Here is a 17115-nt window from a genome sequence, read left to right as displayed (position 1 = left end):
CCTTTCGTGACTGTGATGCAACCCTTGGTTGAATACGCAGTCACTTATTGCTCCATAGTAGCCAGGTTAATTTGCACCACCAAGCACTGCTTAAAAGCTAGCGGTGGGTCCAAAATATATCAGATATAAATTTCAAAGGTACCCAGCGTTCCATTAGGGTTTCACACACACACGTGACAGGGTTTGAAAGCTCGGCGTTGCTAATAAACATTTTAAATCATTTTTATAAACGAGTAAAAAAATCACTGAGCTAGCCTTCGCTAAAATGGCTGCTTCCGCATTTTACAGTAGGAGCGCTGTGATTGCTGGGCGCACCAGACACGTGACAAAGCAGCCAGCAATCACAGCACGTAAGTTTCACCACGGACATATGGACCTGTGATGTTTGTTTGGTTTATTTAATTCTTTTTGAGGCATGCTGTCCTATAAATGCCAAGTAATAGTTGTTTCATGGACCAAGACCACAACAGTCTCCTCTCCTATAGCGTCAAATGTTTTATCTGCTGATGAGGCACAATACCTGTTGGTTTTTAGTTCACTCATTGTTCAGGGAAACACATTGTTAATGACATTGACGGATTGTGAATTTTGTGATTGACTCAAATTATATTTATTTGGAAAAAATAAATATAGTCACTTTATTTGAAGAGTCAAAACTGTTCTCTTGGCTTTGTTTTGTTCATAGTAGTAACGCTCATGTCATGATAAATCTGGTTAGGTCAAAACTACAGGAATAAACATTAAAAAGAAATTTTATAATACAATAAATATATATATATTATCGGTTATCGGTATCGACCTTGAGGAGCAGAAAGTTATCGGTATCGATATCAAAAAATCAATATCGTGCACCCCTAACAATAACATGAGCTGTCCCTCACACACGGCGCTGAAACAACAATAACATGAGCTGTCCTTCACACACGGTGCTGAAACAACAATAACATGAGCTGTCCCTCACATGGTGCTGAAACAACAATAACATGAGCTGTCCCTCACACACGGTGCTGAAACAACAATAACATGAGCTGTCCCTCACACACAGCGCTGAAGCAACAATAACATGAGCTGTCGTATAGCTGTGCGTATTCCCCCTCAATTGATAATATCCAGAACTCAGCCAGCGGCTTGGACTGAAACACTGTTTTTAAGGTTCGGTTGCTTGATTTCCTCTGGGAAATACTTTTTAAACCATTCAAGAAGGGCTTGGAGGTGAGTTATAGACATCTTGACTGTGTACATTTTCCTCCATAAATTCATCAAGCTCTGGAAACCGGCCCATTTCTACTCCAGTGCTCGAGTTTCCTTGTGAACGCTTGTATTTTATCATTGAACGACAGGATGGTTGTGTTTTCACCTTGTAGTGACAGATTAAGTCCATAAATGTTTGCAAATATTCAAGACAAATATGCTAGCCTTGTTATCCAGTCGGCATCGGAGGTGGGCAGCGAGCTGGGACGCATTCTCTGTAGGCTGAATATGATTTATTATCAGCATTTTAGGTCTATTTTACATTTCAAACGCATTTCTTTTACCAATTTAGTGTATTTGAATTGTTTTTAATTATAGGCCTATTTCACACATTCAATGAAATCAATACATTCTGGAAATCATCTTGCGACCCCCCCGCGGCTGCTCGCGACCCCTCTAGAAAAACTAAGCACAAAAACATTATTCAGAATGGTATAATGGGATCTCTGAGGAAGGGGGCTGCCATTTTTTTCAGAGGGAGTGTGAAGCTTATCCAGCTAACTTAAGTAAGCCTGCGTTGGAGCAGGTTCAAGTTTTTGGATGTGTTGCTATAGTGATTATATAGTGATCGAGCGTCGGGGAACAGAAAAGCCTAACTTATGTCAAGTTATCCTGAAAATTATCCGGCTAACTCAGTTAGCCGGATAATTTCCAGCATAGCCTGACTTAAGCCGGACCTTTCTGTTCCCCGACGCTCGATTGTCTAAATCACCATGACAACAGATCAAAAAGTTTGAGCCTGGTCGAGAGCAGGGTTAAATTCAGTTAGCTGGATGAACCATGGCCACGCCCCCGCAAAGAAATGCCAGCTCGCTTCCTGAAATGATTCTCACAGTCTAGATCTGCATTATACCATTCTGAATTATGTTTCTGTGCTTCGTTTTCCTAGAGGGGGCTTTTGAAATGTATAATAATAGAACTAAATGCTGATAATAAATCATATTCAGCCTATAGATTTACTTTGTCCTAAATAAAATAATGCACGTCATATACGGCGCTCGGAGTGCGATACACGCTGCATGTGGTTATTTTAATAACGGCGCATTGCAAATGTGAATCCCGCGGGGATATTTTTAATGAATGAAACCTATCGGCCGTTTGGCTCTGATTAGTTTCATATATTCTCCGCTGTAGATTTGCTTATTAACGGAGCGCCCGGATTGTGTTTCATTCAAGCATAAAATTGAAGTGTCTATGCGTGGATTGTGGTTTTTGTGGATTATGAATTACGAGGACTCTGAGGATTGTTGAATTGTATCATCACTCACACGTTATTGTGATATTGTAACTGGGATTAAAATGTCTGATGAGATGCGCTGTTTGACGGATTTGAGAAATTGAATGAGCCGTTGATGTCACATTAATGCATTTGAGAATAAAGAGATAAAACTTCATTCAAAAGAAAAATATTCGAAACACGGGTCTCTTGTGCATTGATGGATACACAATGGATATATCCCGTCTGGCACAGTGGTGCAACGGCCAGTGTTCGCTCCTGGCAAGCGGGCGAAACGAGTTCGAGACCCCGCGTTTCCAATATAATTTTTTTGGAATATAATATTAATGATTATACGCAAAAGTAGCCTAGTTTTAAGTTAAAATATTATAAATCTACATGCATTGAGGATGTCATTCTTTATATAGCTCTCAACGTGCACCAAATTGAATTATTCCTACATTGCAAAAAGAAGAAAAAGACTAGAAGAAGTGGGATTCGAACGCGGGTCGTCTGCGTGAAAGTCAAAACAACCAACCGTCACACCACAGTGCAGATAAGTAAAACATCCACCATACATCAATCAATGGGTAAGAGAGCCGTATCCTTATTCTGAAACAGTTGAACTAATTATTTTCGCTAGCAAGATCTCATTTGATTATCCATTCCATAAACCTACTGCCAGCAGGCAAGTTTAAAGAAATATAATCTGATTGATTGGGGTAATGAGGGACTTAAAATTAGCCTATAGATTATGCATTTAACTTGTCGGCGAGGCTATTGAGCCGTACTGCAATCTGTTAATAAAGTTTTAAATCAATTAATCAATCAATGCCGTTAGAAAATCAGGATTTCTGCTATCGATACTTGCTGGCTTTTCAACTGAAGCGGCCGCGCGCACTTATCCTGGGTCTCAAGTCTGGTTCGAGTTAACGAGACTGAATCCACCTTCGAGGAACAGGAAAATCCCGGCTTCAAACATCGGGTTAATTGAATCTGGATAATGGGACTCTTGATTGACTTAGTTGATTGACCAGGTACGGGGAATAGGGCCCTGGTGCTGAAACAACAATAACATGAGCTGTCCATCACACATGGTGCTGAAACAACAATAACATGAGCTGTCCATCACACATGGTTCTGAAACAACAATAACATGAGCTGTCCATCACACATGGTGCTGAAACAACAATAACATGAGCTGTCCACCACATGGTGCTGAAACAACAATAACATGAGCTGTCCATCACATGGTGCTGAAACAACAATAACATGAGCTGTCCCTCACACAGCTGGAGGAAATTAAATATAGTGTGCTGTAGGTACAAACTGAACTCTTCCACAGTTATAACACTTGAGTAGTGTTTTGTTTTAAGTGCTTGTGTCTCATCCGGCACGGTGAGGCAAATGCAGGCTTTCCCTCTGAGCCACAGGACGTTCCTGCAACCCGGCAGGACTCTGTAATGCCAGCTGATCCCCTGGATGTTTTTAGAGGCCTTTAAATAGTCGGGGGGGGGGGGGGGCAGTGTGGCACGGGTCACATTTTAAAAAGGACCGCAGTGAGTTTATATTGGCAGTGATACACCTCAGGGTGACTGTGGAGGTCACACCCCTTCCTCCCCCCTCACACCCTACTTGTTGTTTCACCTGTTTGCCCCCCCCCCCCCCCCCCCCCCTTCACCTGTTCGCTTAAGGAACAAGCTCACAGAATGGGGGTGACCTTGGCCAGAAAGGTAAAGTCCTACACTCCTCCTACTGAATTTGTATTTGATTAGCGACGCTTTAACAATAGATTTGTATCAACCGTGAAGATTCGACCACACGCGGGCGACAGTGGCTCAAGAGGTAGAGCGGTCGTCTGGTAGTCAGAAGGTTCCCAGTTCGATTCCCGCTCCTCCCTGGGCAGCTTGTCGAAATGTCCTTGAGACACTTAACCCCTAATTGCTCCCGATGAGCAGGTCGGCACCTTGCCGTCGGTGGGTGAATGTGAGGAACAAAATTGTAAAGCACTTTGGATAAAAGCCCTTTCTAAATAGACCATCTACCATTTACACGCATAATTAACCTCTCTGGTTCCAGCATAGTGGCCTAGTATATGAGGTATTATGGAGGGCAGGATCTTTGTACAGGCTGCAGCGAAAAGAGGGACATCTACAAGGGACGTCTTGTATTCATTGTTGTTTCTTAATTGTGCACCGTTGAGTCTGAGCTTGAAAAGTTCATTACCTGCAATGCCCCTGTTTTGTTGTGTATTTGACAAATAAAATAACTTGAACAGACTACAATAGCAGACGATCAGAGGAAAGGAGAGTATCCTACTTTTGACGACGAGCGTCGCCACGGCGGAGGTCTCCCCCTTCACGTTGAGAGCGGAGGCGCGGTACTGGGCCGTGTCCACGAAATCACAGCTGGGAAACGTACACACAGCAGGCAGCAGGTTAGAGTACAGTACCAACAGAATGTGCAGAATGATCTCTTTACAAACATTTACAATGTCAGATGTATAATACTTGGGTACTTTTACAACAGCCAGTGAATAAAATAAATAATTAATAGATCATTATAATAATCAAAAGAAAAACCATCAGCCTGGGCTGGTGGTGACCTACTTCTTGATTTCCAGAGAGTGCATGTTGTAGTTGCTCTCAGCTGTGTACTTGTTGGGGTGGGCCTGGGGATCTATGATCACATTGTTCTTGTACCTTGGGGAGGGGAACGGGAAGAGAGCAGATTACTGGCGGGTGTCTGGGTCACAGTCACGCTGAATCTAGAGGAGGCTCCTCGGGTTCATAGTGCAGCTGTGTGGAACAGCAGAACCGGACGCGTGTCGTCTTTTTACAACGCATCCGTGTTTCCGGCGCTCTGATTGGCCAGGTCATGTGACATGTGCGCCCAATATCGTGTTTTCCCATTTCCGCGTCGAACAGCCTGCAAACTACCTGCCGTTCTATCGCCATGCTCTAAGACAAACTCTAACCTTAACCAACTTCGAAGAGTGCCTAAGCTTAACCAGTGTAGAAACGTGCCGTCCCATTGGCGCTCATGTCACATGACCTGGCCAATCAGAGCGCAAAACGGGAACCCGGAAACGCGGATGCGTTGTAAAAAGGCTTCAAGCGGACCGGACGCGTGTAGTCTTTTACCAACGGAGTTGCAGTTTTCCGCGATCTGATTGGCCACTGACGTTTCTCTCAGCGCCAATCGCGTGACGCCTAGTTCTATCACTGGTTAAGCTTGGCGACTCTTTCGAAGTTGGTTAAGGTTAGAGTTTGTCTTAGAGCAGGGCGATTCCAAACTATAACCTTAACCAACTTCGAAAGAGTCGCCAAGCTTAACCAGTGATAGAACTAGGCGTTAGCTAGCTAGCAGGCTGTTAGAGGCAGAAATAGGCGTAACGCGATTGGCGCAGAGAGAAACGTCAGTGGCCAATCAGATCGCGGAACCCGAACGCGGAACTGCAACTCCGTTGGTAAAAGACTACACGCGGACCGGACTGAGAATGAAGAGCTTTGTGGCAGAATGATACAGCATCCATTTCTATATTAGATTCTATATCTATATCTGTACATATACCTACTCTTACTAGTTACGCTGATGGCCAGTATGACTTACTAGTACCATAGTGTCTTTATACATGCATCACTGTACATATTAATACTACAACTCTGTACATACATCTGATTATTAACAGTCCTTAAAGCTTGAGAATCTCCCCTCTGTTGCAGAGTTTAAAACTTTTATATTCTGTCATGTGTGATTTCATATGCCTTTTTTGCTTAACTCTGTATGTACACTCAACGTGACTGTAAATAAGGGAAACTCCAGTTGCCTTTTGAGTTTAAATAAAGGTTTGAAATGAAATGAAATGATATTAGCACTATACTAATGTATATACTAGTTTATACCCAGTTTAATCTCCTGTACATTGTATATTACTATTGTACTTTACTGCTACATTTGCACTGTGGTTGGATGCCGAACTTCTTTTCGTTGTACTGTACTTGTGCTGGATGATGACAATACATTTGAATCTAATCTGATCTAATCTTCTGGGAAACGGAGAGGACGTGGGGCTGGGCGATTCTGGCTAAAATGTGAATCACGGTTTTTCTCTCTAAGAATTGAGATCACGATTATCTCATGGTTCTTATTTTTTTCAATGAAATCATTTAAAAAGTTAAGTAAAAAGTAAAAAAAAATAAAATTTTAAATTTAAAAAAAAAATCATTACTTTTTTTTTTTATTATTAAAAAAAAATCGTCATAACTTAGAAATGAGATTGCATAGGTCTATGAATCGAGATTGCGATTTTTTTTTCAATTAATTGCCCAGCCCTACAGTACGTGGGGATGTGTGGAGCTGGCTCTTAGGGGTGAAAGTGGGTAAATGCCTCACCATGCGATCCTGGGCTTGGGCCATCCAGCCAGGGTGCAGTGCAGCTTGACTGTGTTGCCCTCCAGGATGGTCTGACCGCGGGGGACCACGATGAACTCCGGGGCGTGGGTCAGGCTGTCTGAGTTCATCTTCTTACGGAACTCAGCTCTCTCGTGAATCTGTGTGTGTGTGGGGGGGGGGGGGGGGGGAACAGCGATGAGGGTCGAGGCAAGCGCGATGCTTTGTAAACCGCCTGCGTTCTATGGTACCTCGAAACATATTCATCAGGATTCAGGACTCATTTTTAAATGGAATTTACAGAACATTGTCAACATTAGGGATACACTGATACTGATACCGGTTTGGGATATGGGTCAGATACTAGGTTAAAACAGGGTATCAGATATGGGTCAGATACCAGGTTAAAACAGGGCATCAGATATGAGTCTGCTACCAGGTTAAAACAGGGCATCAGATATGGGTCAGATACCAGGTTAAAACATCAGATATAGGTCTGATACCAGGTTAAAACATCAGATATAGGTCTGATACCAGGTTACAGTATCAGATATGGGTCAGATACCAGGTTACAGTATCATATATGGGTCTGATACCAGGTTACAGTATCAGATATGGGTCAGACACCAGGTTAAAATATCAGATATGGGTCAGATACCAGGTTAAAGTATCAGATATGGGTCAGATACCAGGTTAAAGTATCAGATATGGGTCAGATACCAGGTTATAGTATCAGATATGGGTCAGATACCAGGTTAAAGTATCAGATATGGGTCAGATACCAGGTTACAGTATCAGATATGGGTCAGATACCAGGTTACAGTATCAGATATGGGTCTGATACCAGGTTACAGTATCATATATGGGTCTGATACCAGGTTACAGTATCACATATGGGTCAGACACCAGGTTAAAGTATCAGATATGGGTCAGACACCAGGTTACAGTATCAGATATGGGTCAGACACCAGGTTAAAACAGATATGGGTCAGACACCAGGTTAAAACAGATATGGGTCAGACACCAGGTTACAGTATCAGATATGGGTCAGATACCAGGTTAAAGTATCAGATATGGGTCTGATACCAGGTTACAGTATCAGATATGGGTCAGACACCAGGTTAAAACAGATATGGGTCAGACACCAGGTTAAAACAGATATGGGTCAGACACCAGGTTAAAACAGATCTGGGTGGTGCAGGTGAGTTACCGTCTTGCTCAGCTCCACCCTGTCAGCAGACTCCCTGATGTGCTTCTTCCTGCTCTTCTTCTCCACCTTCACGTTCATCACCTCCTCTGTGGACTCCCTGACGAACAGGTTCCTCATGGCCACGTAGTTCACGCCCTCTTCCCTCACCTCCTCGTCCTGCGTCTCCACAAGCGCCCGCGCGGCCTGGTGGCTGCAGACACAGTGGGATTATTTATATATATATATATATATATATATATATATATATATATATATATATATATATATATATATATATATATATATATATATATATATATATATATATATATGTATATGTATACTGCCCTGCAGAAGCTAACCGCAGTAACTATGGTAAAACTGAGAAAAATGTTGACTATATCCAATGATTTTGTTGTAGTTACTGCCGTTCTCAAAAAAGAGCAAGATTGAACTCAGAAACTTTGCCACAAGATAAAACGGATATTGAGAAGTTCAATTTCACTCATAACCTACATTTTATAAGTGAAAGTTACTGCGGTTACTGTAGCTCCTGCAAGGCAGTATAGTATATATAGTAAAACAGTCAAACGTACAGTAGCTGTCATTTTACTATCAGCATCATCAATACTATCATCATTATCACCATCATCATTATCATCATCAATACTATCATCATCATCATCATCATCATCATCATCATCAATACTATCGTCATCTTCATGATCATCAATACTATCATCATCATCATCATCATCATCATCATCATCATCAATACAATCATCATGATTATCATCATCAATACTACTATCATCTTCATGAATACCATCATCATCATCATTATCACCATCATCATCATCATTATCACCATCATTATCATCAATACTATCATCATCTTCATCAATACTATCATCATCATTATCACCATCATATTCATCAATACTATCATCATCTTCATCAATACTATCATTATCACCATCATCTTCATCAATACCATCATCATCATCAATACTATCATCATCATTATCACCATCATCTTCATCAATACCATCATCTTCATCAATACCATCATCATCATCAATACCATCATCATCATCATCATCATCATCAATACTATCAGTATTATCATCACCATCATCGTCAATAATATCATCATCATCATCATCACCACCATCATCATCATCAATACTATCAGCATTATCACCATCACCATCCTCATCAATACTATCATGATCATCATCATCATCATCATCAATGACAGCTTGTTCTCTCCATCATGTATTGCTACAGTAGTACAGTGTCCTCACTCACTTGGCTCTGAATACAGGCACGACATAGCCGATGATCTCGTGGTCCGTGTCCATGGCCAGGTAGGTGCGCTTGCCTTTCTTGGGTGTTGCGCTCAGATTGACCTTCCCCGTCTCTGTCCGCACAGAGAGCAGTCTGGGCAGGCGAGCCGGAGAGACAAGGGTCACGTCACTCGCATTAGAGACAAACTCACACGTTCACTGGTGGGACATTGAATAGATCTGCTCGTCTGAGCAAAACGTGAATCATTTCTCTCTCTCGCATGCATTTAGCAGTTTGAAACTCAACTATTATCAGTCCTGGTGCATTTATGTTTTCCTACCAATCACATTATGTATAATGCAGCATACTGTTTATAATAAATGATACCGTATTATCTGTATAGCCCACGTTTCTCATCCTTGAAGCACTCTGTGATCAAAGGAAGTATTGTAGGTACAGGACAAGAAGCTGCAGCGTGACTCACTTAAAACTAGGGATGTCCGATATTATCGGCCTACCGATATTATCGGCCAATATCGGCATTAAAATGTGATATCGGAAAATATCGGTATCGTTTTTTTTTTTTTTTTTACATTTCTATAGAAATTATGTCTGATATTATCGGCCGATATCGGCATTAAAATGTGATATCGGTTGATATCGGTATCGGAAATTAAGAGTTGGACAATATCGGTATATCGGTATCGGTAAAAAAGCCAATATCGAGCATCCCTACTTAAAACATTACCTTGATTCCACTTACATAAAGGTTACAGCGCCGCTTTGTGTTATAAATATATTGAGAAAGGCACCTGGTCCAGTTAGTCAGAATGTAACCATAATGTATCCAGTGCTATGTGACCCTGACACACATTACACCTCATGACTAATCAGCATGTCAGGCCTCTTCCATTGTCTGTATAAATAACCACCGGCGGTAGGAACCGTTGGATGGCACGGGAGCGAGTGCCGAATCACTCCCGAGACCTCTGCATTCCCTCGTAATATCCGCTAAGCCGGCTCTCTCTTATCCTCCCAATTCCCCTAGGAGGTCTAGCGGTGCAGCATGCCTTTCCATAGACACTACCCCACTCACTCCAGAGGATATGGCTAGACAGTAGAGCTCGGAGCGAATTACAAAGATGCAGACAGATGAGTAAAGTCTCACCGAGGACTGACGCGTTGTGTGAGAAACTTATTTCAGCTGTTGAGTCACCCAGGCCAGGTGTGTCTGGTGGCGGTGTGGGACTGTGTCTTTTGCGGCTAGATTAAAGCGGTTTGGGTTTGAAAGGTTTTAGCAGCGACAACAAAACACTTGATTCTTTGCCACAGTGTCGCTGAATATGTATTACATTCAAAGCTGAGGCTTGATGACAAAAATCACTAGTTCTTTCTCACGAGAGAAGCAAAATGATCCGGAGATTGATCAAATGGAAACACTAGTTGAATCACTTTGGGAGTCAACGACTTGGCCGGAAGATGTGGAAAGGCGTTTTTTTATTATCATGTGAAGCACTTTGGGTTGGCTTTTAGTCATTTGTAAATGTGCTATACAAATAAAACTGACTTGACTTGACTTGACTTGATTTCCCAGGGGCTATAAACAACTATGTGACGGGTCAAACATCTGTTAAAGTGAAGTCGTTTTGAACGGATCCATCATGACTGGAGCTGCCCATGCGCATGCGGTGTCTGTACAGACGGCCTGGACGCACTCTTCTCTGGTCCAACCAACAGAAATAGCAGCGCTCTCCAGTCTCCACAAATATATCTGGCAGCCCCTCGCAGCAGCTCATATTCACGCCCTGGCCACCTTAAAGGTGCTGAGCTGCCGCGGTTACCGCATTACCGCGGTATCGCTGTTACATCACGCCCACCGCAGAGTTTACCTGAATACCGCATCACCACTGTTTTTTATAATAATACTCTCAACCAAAGCAATCCAACGGAATAATTTTGATTGACAGTCGATTCTGCCAATTACGTCACACCGCTTGCACCCGCCTCTGCTGTTACCACCAATCGGCAAGCGCTTATTCGTTTTTTACTTCCTGAATGTCAGCCATTGATCAGAGCTCACAACAAAGCGACTACCATCGCTCCTCAGGAGTACTAAACGAGGCATAATGATTTTACTGCAACGAATGTTATAATAAAAGCCCTTCGTTCTTTACACTTGTCTGATTGAAAACTTTATTAACAGACCGCAGAATGGGCACAACTTAGCACGCTCATGCTTGCATTGCTATGGTCCAGTAAATACGCTGATGTTATTGAACGTGTAACTATATAACGTTAATGCCACAAAACGAATGCCTTTGTTGATCATAAGTAGTAACTTTTTTTTTTTTTTTTTTTATCTTTTCCCCCCTCCTTTTTCCTCCGATTTTCTCCCATCCCAATGTTAGTCGTTATGCCAATTCCCAATCCCCTTCATGGTCGCTGCGCACTTACCCCCCACAGTCGGTCTGGGAGAGTGGAGGCTATCACGTGCTTCCTCCGACACACGTCTAGCCAATCAACCGCTTCTTTTCACCTGGCAGCGCGGACTCTCACTGAGAGCGTGTAACGTGTGGAAGGATCACACTACCGCCCTTAGATCCTATCCGCGCTTAGCAGGCGCCCCGACCGAACTGTAGGAGTCGCTGTTTACAACGACCCGGACCCACCCCGCCAGCTTCTCCCACCCTCTAATACTGCCAATTGTATTAGTGTGAACGGCCAGCCAAGCTGGTGACAACCCCGGAGCTGTGAGCTGGATTCGAACAGACGAATCCAGCGTCTCCGGGGTTGGTTATGAACGCAATCTCGGCTACGCTACCTGACCGCCTATAAGTAGTAACTTAGTTTATAATAATAAGAAGAAGAAGAAGAAGAAGAAGAAGAAGAAGAAGAAGAAGAAGAAGAAGAAGAAGAAGAAGAAGAAGAAGAAGAAGAAGAGAAGAAGAAGAAGAAGAAGAAGAAGAAGAAAGGGTCGGGGGGGGGTAACCGCCGGGCGCTACCACCCCTGCCCGCGACACCGAGTGAACGGCGCACGACCAGAGGGGAGACTTCGAATCCGTGTTTCACTTTCAATAACGAATGCGTGCTTGCCGAATCCCAAACAATATTCATGCTGCAAAGTCATCCTCTAAAGATAGACATTTAGACTAGAGGCAGGCTATAATGCTATAAAGAGTAGACTACTACTACTACTTTTTTTGTGTAACCGCGGCGGTAGGAAATATTTTGCAAATGTGTGCGGTAAGGAAAACATCAATACCGCGGCAGCCCATTTTGTTGTTAAAATAAGTGGTCTACATGTTAAAATAATAGCTCTACAATCTGACAGTAATCACTGATATAGAGTGTCTGGTCAGTAACCTGGGTCAGGTCTCCCAGTCCATCCTGCTCTGCAGTAAACATAAAATACATTTGCTGGTATCCCTTTCCCACTTTATCCAATCAGGAGAGAGAACTCCACACTGCAAATGTGTCCTTGAAACAAGTAAAATAATCTACCAGTGCAGTAAGAAAATCTGGCTTGGCAAGATTTCTTGAAATAAGTACAAATATCTAGAGTTCTCTCTCCTGATTGGATAAAGTGGGAAGGGAGACCAAGAAATGTATGTTCTGTTTACTGCAGAGCGGAGGGACTGAGAGAGACCCATGTTACTGACCAGACACTCTGTATCAGTGATGGCCGTTGGAATGTAGAGCTATTTAACACTTATTTTAACAAAAGAAATACCACTTACAGCACCTTTAATAAATGAGAGCATGCTCCCCCAGCTAGTACAATGCGCCTGGCGGTGTGAGGAACAAGGGTTTCGTGGCCCTGATACACGCTGACGAGTGGCATTTCATCACCATGGGAGACGCCGATGGCACCAGGCATTTGACTTAGTGTTGAATCTTGACAGCCTTTGATGCGCAAAGCACCCGTTTGATTTCATCGTTATGTCAGGCTTTGATCCGTCTGTGATCGCACACTTCAAACACACCATGTGTGCCACTGTGACAGAAATCCATAACTAAAAGGTGAGAAATATAAAATTAGCATGACGCCGAGGGGAGAGCTCACCGACGGGCGCACATGTGTCGTACAAACGCCGGTTGGAAACCTTGGAACAAAATAACCCTGGCGTTTGTTCAAAGGCTCTCACTTGGCATTTGCTAATAACATGTCGAGATGTCAGATAACCATGGCAACTGTGGCCGGGGACGGCCCTGCAGCGGTGGAGCCTGGCGCAGGGTTCGGCTTCGTCAGATGATGATCATAATCTGATATCCAGTTCCTCTTATATGCAATTATGTGGTCGCATGCATTCAACCTGAATCCTATGAATTACAAGGTGTCGGTCCATAGAAGGTGATTTCTAAATGAAGATGCTTCACCTTGAAGCAGATGTCTGAAGGATCGAAGAGTGTAAATACTTTATCGGTACAAAGCATTGATGAAGCTTTAATTCACCTTGACACATGACATTGTATAGGTATGAAGATCAACCACGTGGTTAGCACTGATCACTACTCAACACAAAGGCTAGTATCACCACTAGTACTAATACTACTACTACTAATACTACGTCAATCGTCACGCTTAGTGGTGTGTTAGACCTAACTGTAGCACTCCACTGCATATAGCGTGTTATACACCGTTAAGAAGACAGAAAAAAAAATTGCCCCTGTTGGAACACACTCAGAGCTGCATGCTCTTCTTTTACCACTGAGGAACACGATGTCTCACTCCAGACCAGAGCGAATTACAATCATTCTGCTGTTGAAAGTTTGGGGAAAAGGTCTGCTTGATATCATCCATGCGATGATGGGTATGTGATGTTTTCACTTCTGTACGGAAGTGAGACGATGAATCAAGCAGACCCCTCCCAGGACGTTCAAACATCAACAAACATCATTCTGGGTGTGTACGTATGTTGCCTCTCCCAGCTCCACTTCCATCCTCTTACCCATCATGGCTGTGATTGTGAGTATATTCCGAGTAAGACTGCTTTTTAAAGGAGGACTTGCTGCTCAGGTGATAGCTGCTTTCAGAGTGCTGCTGGTGTTGCTTCTTCTCCTCATGCTTTTCCCGGGAGAGATGCACTGATCCTGACATCCTGAGAGCCACTCCACGCCGACTTAATAGTGTCAGACTGGCCTGTACTTTACAGAGTCTGAAAATCAATCTCAATGTCAATTATTTACAGATTGATTTCACTGGGGTTAGGTTTTTTTTTTGACGTGGGGGTTTTAGTCGGGAGTTGGTGGTTAGATCGTTACGATGATGGATGGTTCAGATGAGAGGTTAAAAGGAATTAAGATGGGGATGGTTATGATGAAGATTTGGTCAGGGAGGAGGACGTGTTAGCCATCTTGTTATGATCTGGTACGACCGAGGGAGCGGCAGATGACGACACAAAGAAACATGTTTCCCACGTTGTCAACGCCGTCAGCACCTCTATGAGGAGCATGCTCAGCCATAGACACCCCCCCCCCCCCCCCCCCCCCCCCCCCCCGACACACCACAAACCACCTCAGTCAGTCCTTTGTGCCAGTAGCATTCGGGCAAGGACTGAGCTGGCCAACGGCTGGAGAACTAACGGCTGGAGAACTAGAGCCCTGCAAAGGCTCTGTTTGCAAAGATGCTCTCTGATTGGCTAGGCCGCGTACAGCAAAGAAGAAAAGACCCTCTCTGACTGGTTTAGCTCCAAAGGGTCTCTTCCGCCTTGTACATATATTCTCTGCTTCGAAGTGGTTATGCTTAGGCATTCTTTCGAAGTGGTTATGCTTAGGCCCTCTTTCGAAGTGGTTATGCTTAGGCCCTCTTTAGAAGTGGTTATGCTTAGGCCCTCTTTAGAAGTGGTTATGCTTAGGCCCTCTTTAGAAGTGGTTATGCTTAGGCCCTCTTTAGACGTGGTTATGCTTAGGCCCTCTTTAGAATTGGTTATGCTTAGTCATTCTTTCGACGTGGTTATGCTTAGGCCCTCTTTCGACATGATTATGCTTAGGCCCTCTTTAGAAGTGGTTATGCTTAGTCATTCTTTCGACGTGGTTATGCTTAGGCCCTCTTTCGACATGATTATGCTTAGGCCCTCTTTAGAAGTGGTTATGCTTAGTCATTCTTTCGACGTGGTTATGCTTAGGCCCTCTTTCGACGTGGTTATGCTTAGGCCATCTTTCGACGTGGTTATGCTTAGGCCCTCTTTCGACGTGGTTATGCTTAGGCATTCTTTCGACGTGGTTATGCTTAGGCCCTCTTTAGAAGTGGTTATGCTTAGGCCCTCTTTCGAAGTGGTTATGCTTAGGCCCTCTTTAGAAGTGGTTATGCTTAGGCCCTCTTTCGAAGTGGTTATGCTTAGGGTTAGGGTTAGCCAATCGGAGAGCGTCTTTTTCTTCTTCGCTGCAATCAAAGAGCGTCTTCGCTCACAGAGGCTATAGGGGAAAAAATCACACCTCTGGCACATCGTGTTATTATTCGTATTGATAGAGTGTACATGTCTTACCTGCCAGTTGACCAGACTCTCGCCTTTTTTTATTTTTGTTATTCATATTTGACCTTATTCTTTACCTTCTATCTGATGTTTTTATTCTCTATATTTTATTGTCACCTCCCCTCCCTGTGCTGCTATGATACCTATGAATTTCCCCAAGGGGATTGATATCTCTCATCTTATCTTATTTACTGACAACAACAACAACGACTGGTCTCTCCATCTATATTGTCTCCCATTTTGTCCGTCTCCCTCTTGATCTTTCACCTAGAAAGAAGGCGTGTCTCAAATAAAAACGTTTGTCCGTCCGTCTCAAAGACACGTCCAAGCGATCCTAAGATCCTTTGTGTTGTAATGTGTGGGAAGAAGACATTACTCCTGGATGATGAGAAGCTCCTGTCGAGATTGGATTTTTGCTCAATGGCCGTCTACTGTCGACCTGTAGTTGGTTTTGCCTGCTTCTGTTCTATTGCACGATGCTGCTGCTACTCTATTTATATGTTCCTTTGGCTGTATCGTATTTATTTTTTTAAACTATTCAATCATTAATTTTAATTTTTTTTTATTTTAACATTTGTATGTGTTTGGATTTGTTGATGCCTTCATGTAAACTCTGTGTCATTGAAAAGGAGGGTTCCCTTGAATTGACTCTAAATAATGTACAAAGAAAAGAAAAAGAAAACATACTGGAGAGAAAGAGTAATAGTTTGGTATGTCTAAATGAGTCTTGGGACTGTGTCAGTACCACTGATATTCCACTAGGCGACACAGGTAGCGTATGAATTGGACTCTGCTCATGTGTATCATGCAAGTTTGCAACATCTATATATGGCAGGCCTAGCCACCTGTGACAAGAAGTTATGTATTGTATGGTACTGATTTGACTACCATTAATACGTTAACAATCATTGCCATAAGGTCATCATAATATAACGTCTATTTGTAGAAACAACAAAAATTAAAAAAATTAAAAACGTGTCCCTGCACAACCGGCCAACCGGCCACGTGAGATAGACACCGGAGGAGCAAGTTGCAGGACATGTTCATAACTAAAATAAACCCCTTCTTTGAAGCCATACAAATGAATGTCTCTTGGCTGTCTTCACCGATTATCTGATCTTCGATATAGGTTTGAATGTCACCGAAATGATACATGCAATCTCTACAAGTTGAACGACTCACACTATTAATTAAGCACCCATTAGTTGGTTACCAAGAACAGTGGAATTACACTCATGGATTAAAATACAATTAACATAAATGTCAACAATTAAAACAACAACAGAGACCTTAGAAGCAGGTCG

At 42.9% G+C, this 17115-nt stretch overlaps 1 protein-coding gene across 3 annotated transcripts in view; it reads right to left on the bottom strand.

Moving 5' to 3' along the window:
• The window catches only part of myom1a (myomesin 1a (skelemin)), a 63575-nt gene that overhangs the window by 46234 nt on the left and 226 nt on the right, over positions 1-17115 (bottom strand). For 2 of the 3 annotated variants that reach the window (XM_084327959.1, XM_084327960.1), the window contains exons 2-7: positions 14288-14494; positions 9360-9491; positions 8070-8259; positions 6863-7020; positions 5077-5169; positions 4787-4875 (exon numbers count right to left, since the gene is read on the bottom strand). In XM_084327959.1, coding sequence (XP_084184085.1) covers positions 4787-4875; positions 5077-5169; positions 6863-7020; positions 8070-8259; positions 9360-9491; positions 14288-14436 — 811 coding nt within the window. In that variant the 5' untranslated portion in view covers positions 14437-14494. The remainder of the gene's footprint in view (positions 1-4786; positions 4876-5076; positions 5170-6862; positions 7021-8069; positions 8260-9359; positions 9492-14287; positions 14495-17115) is intronic. The other variant, XM_084327961.1, reaches the window with a different exon arrangement.

The sequence above is a fragment of the Notolepis coatsorum genome (assembly GCF_963971535.1).
Source record: "Notolepis coatsorum genome assembly, chromosome: 13".
NCBI classification, from domain to species: Eukaryota; Metazoa; Chordata; class Actinopteri; order Aulopiformes; family Paralepididae; genus Notolepis; species Notolepis coatsorum.
Note: the sequence above shows the minus strand (reverse complement) of the source record. Positions and strands in the feature narration are given on the sequence as shown.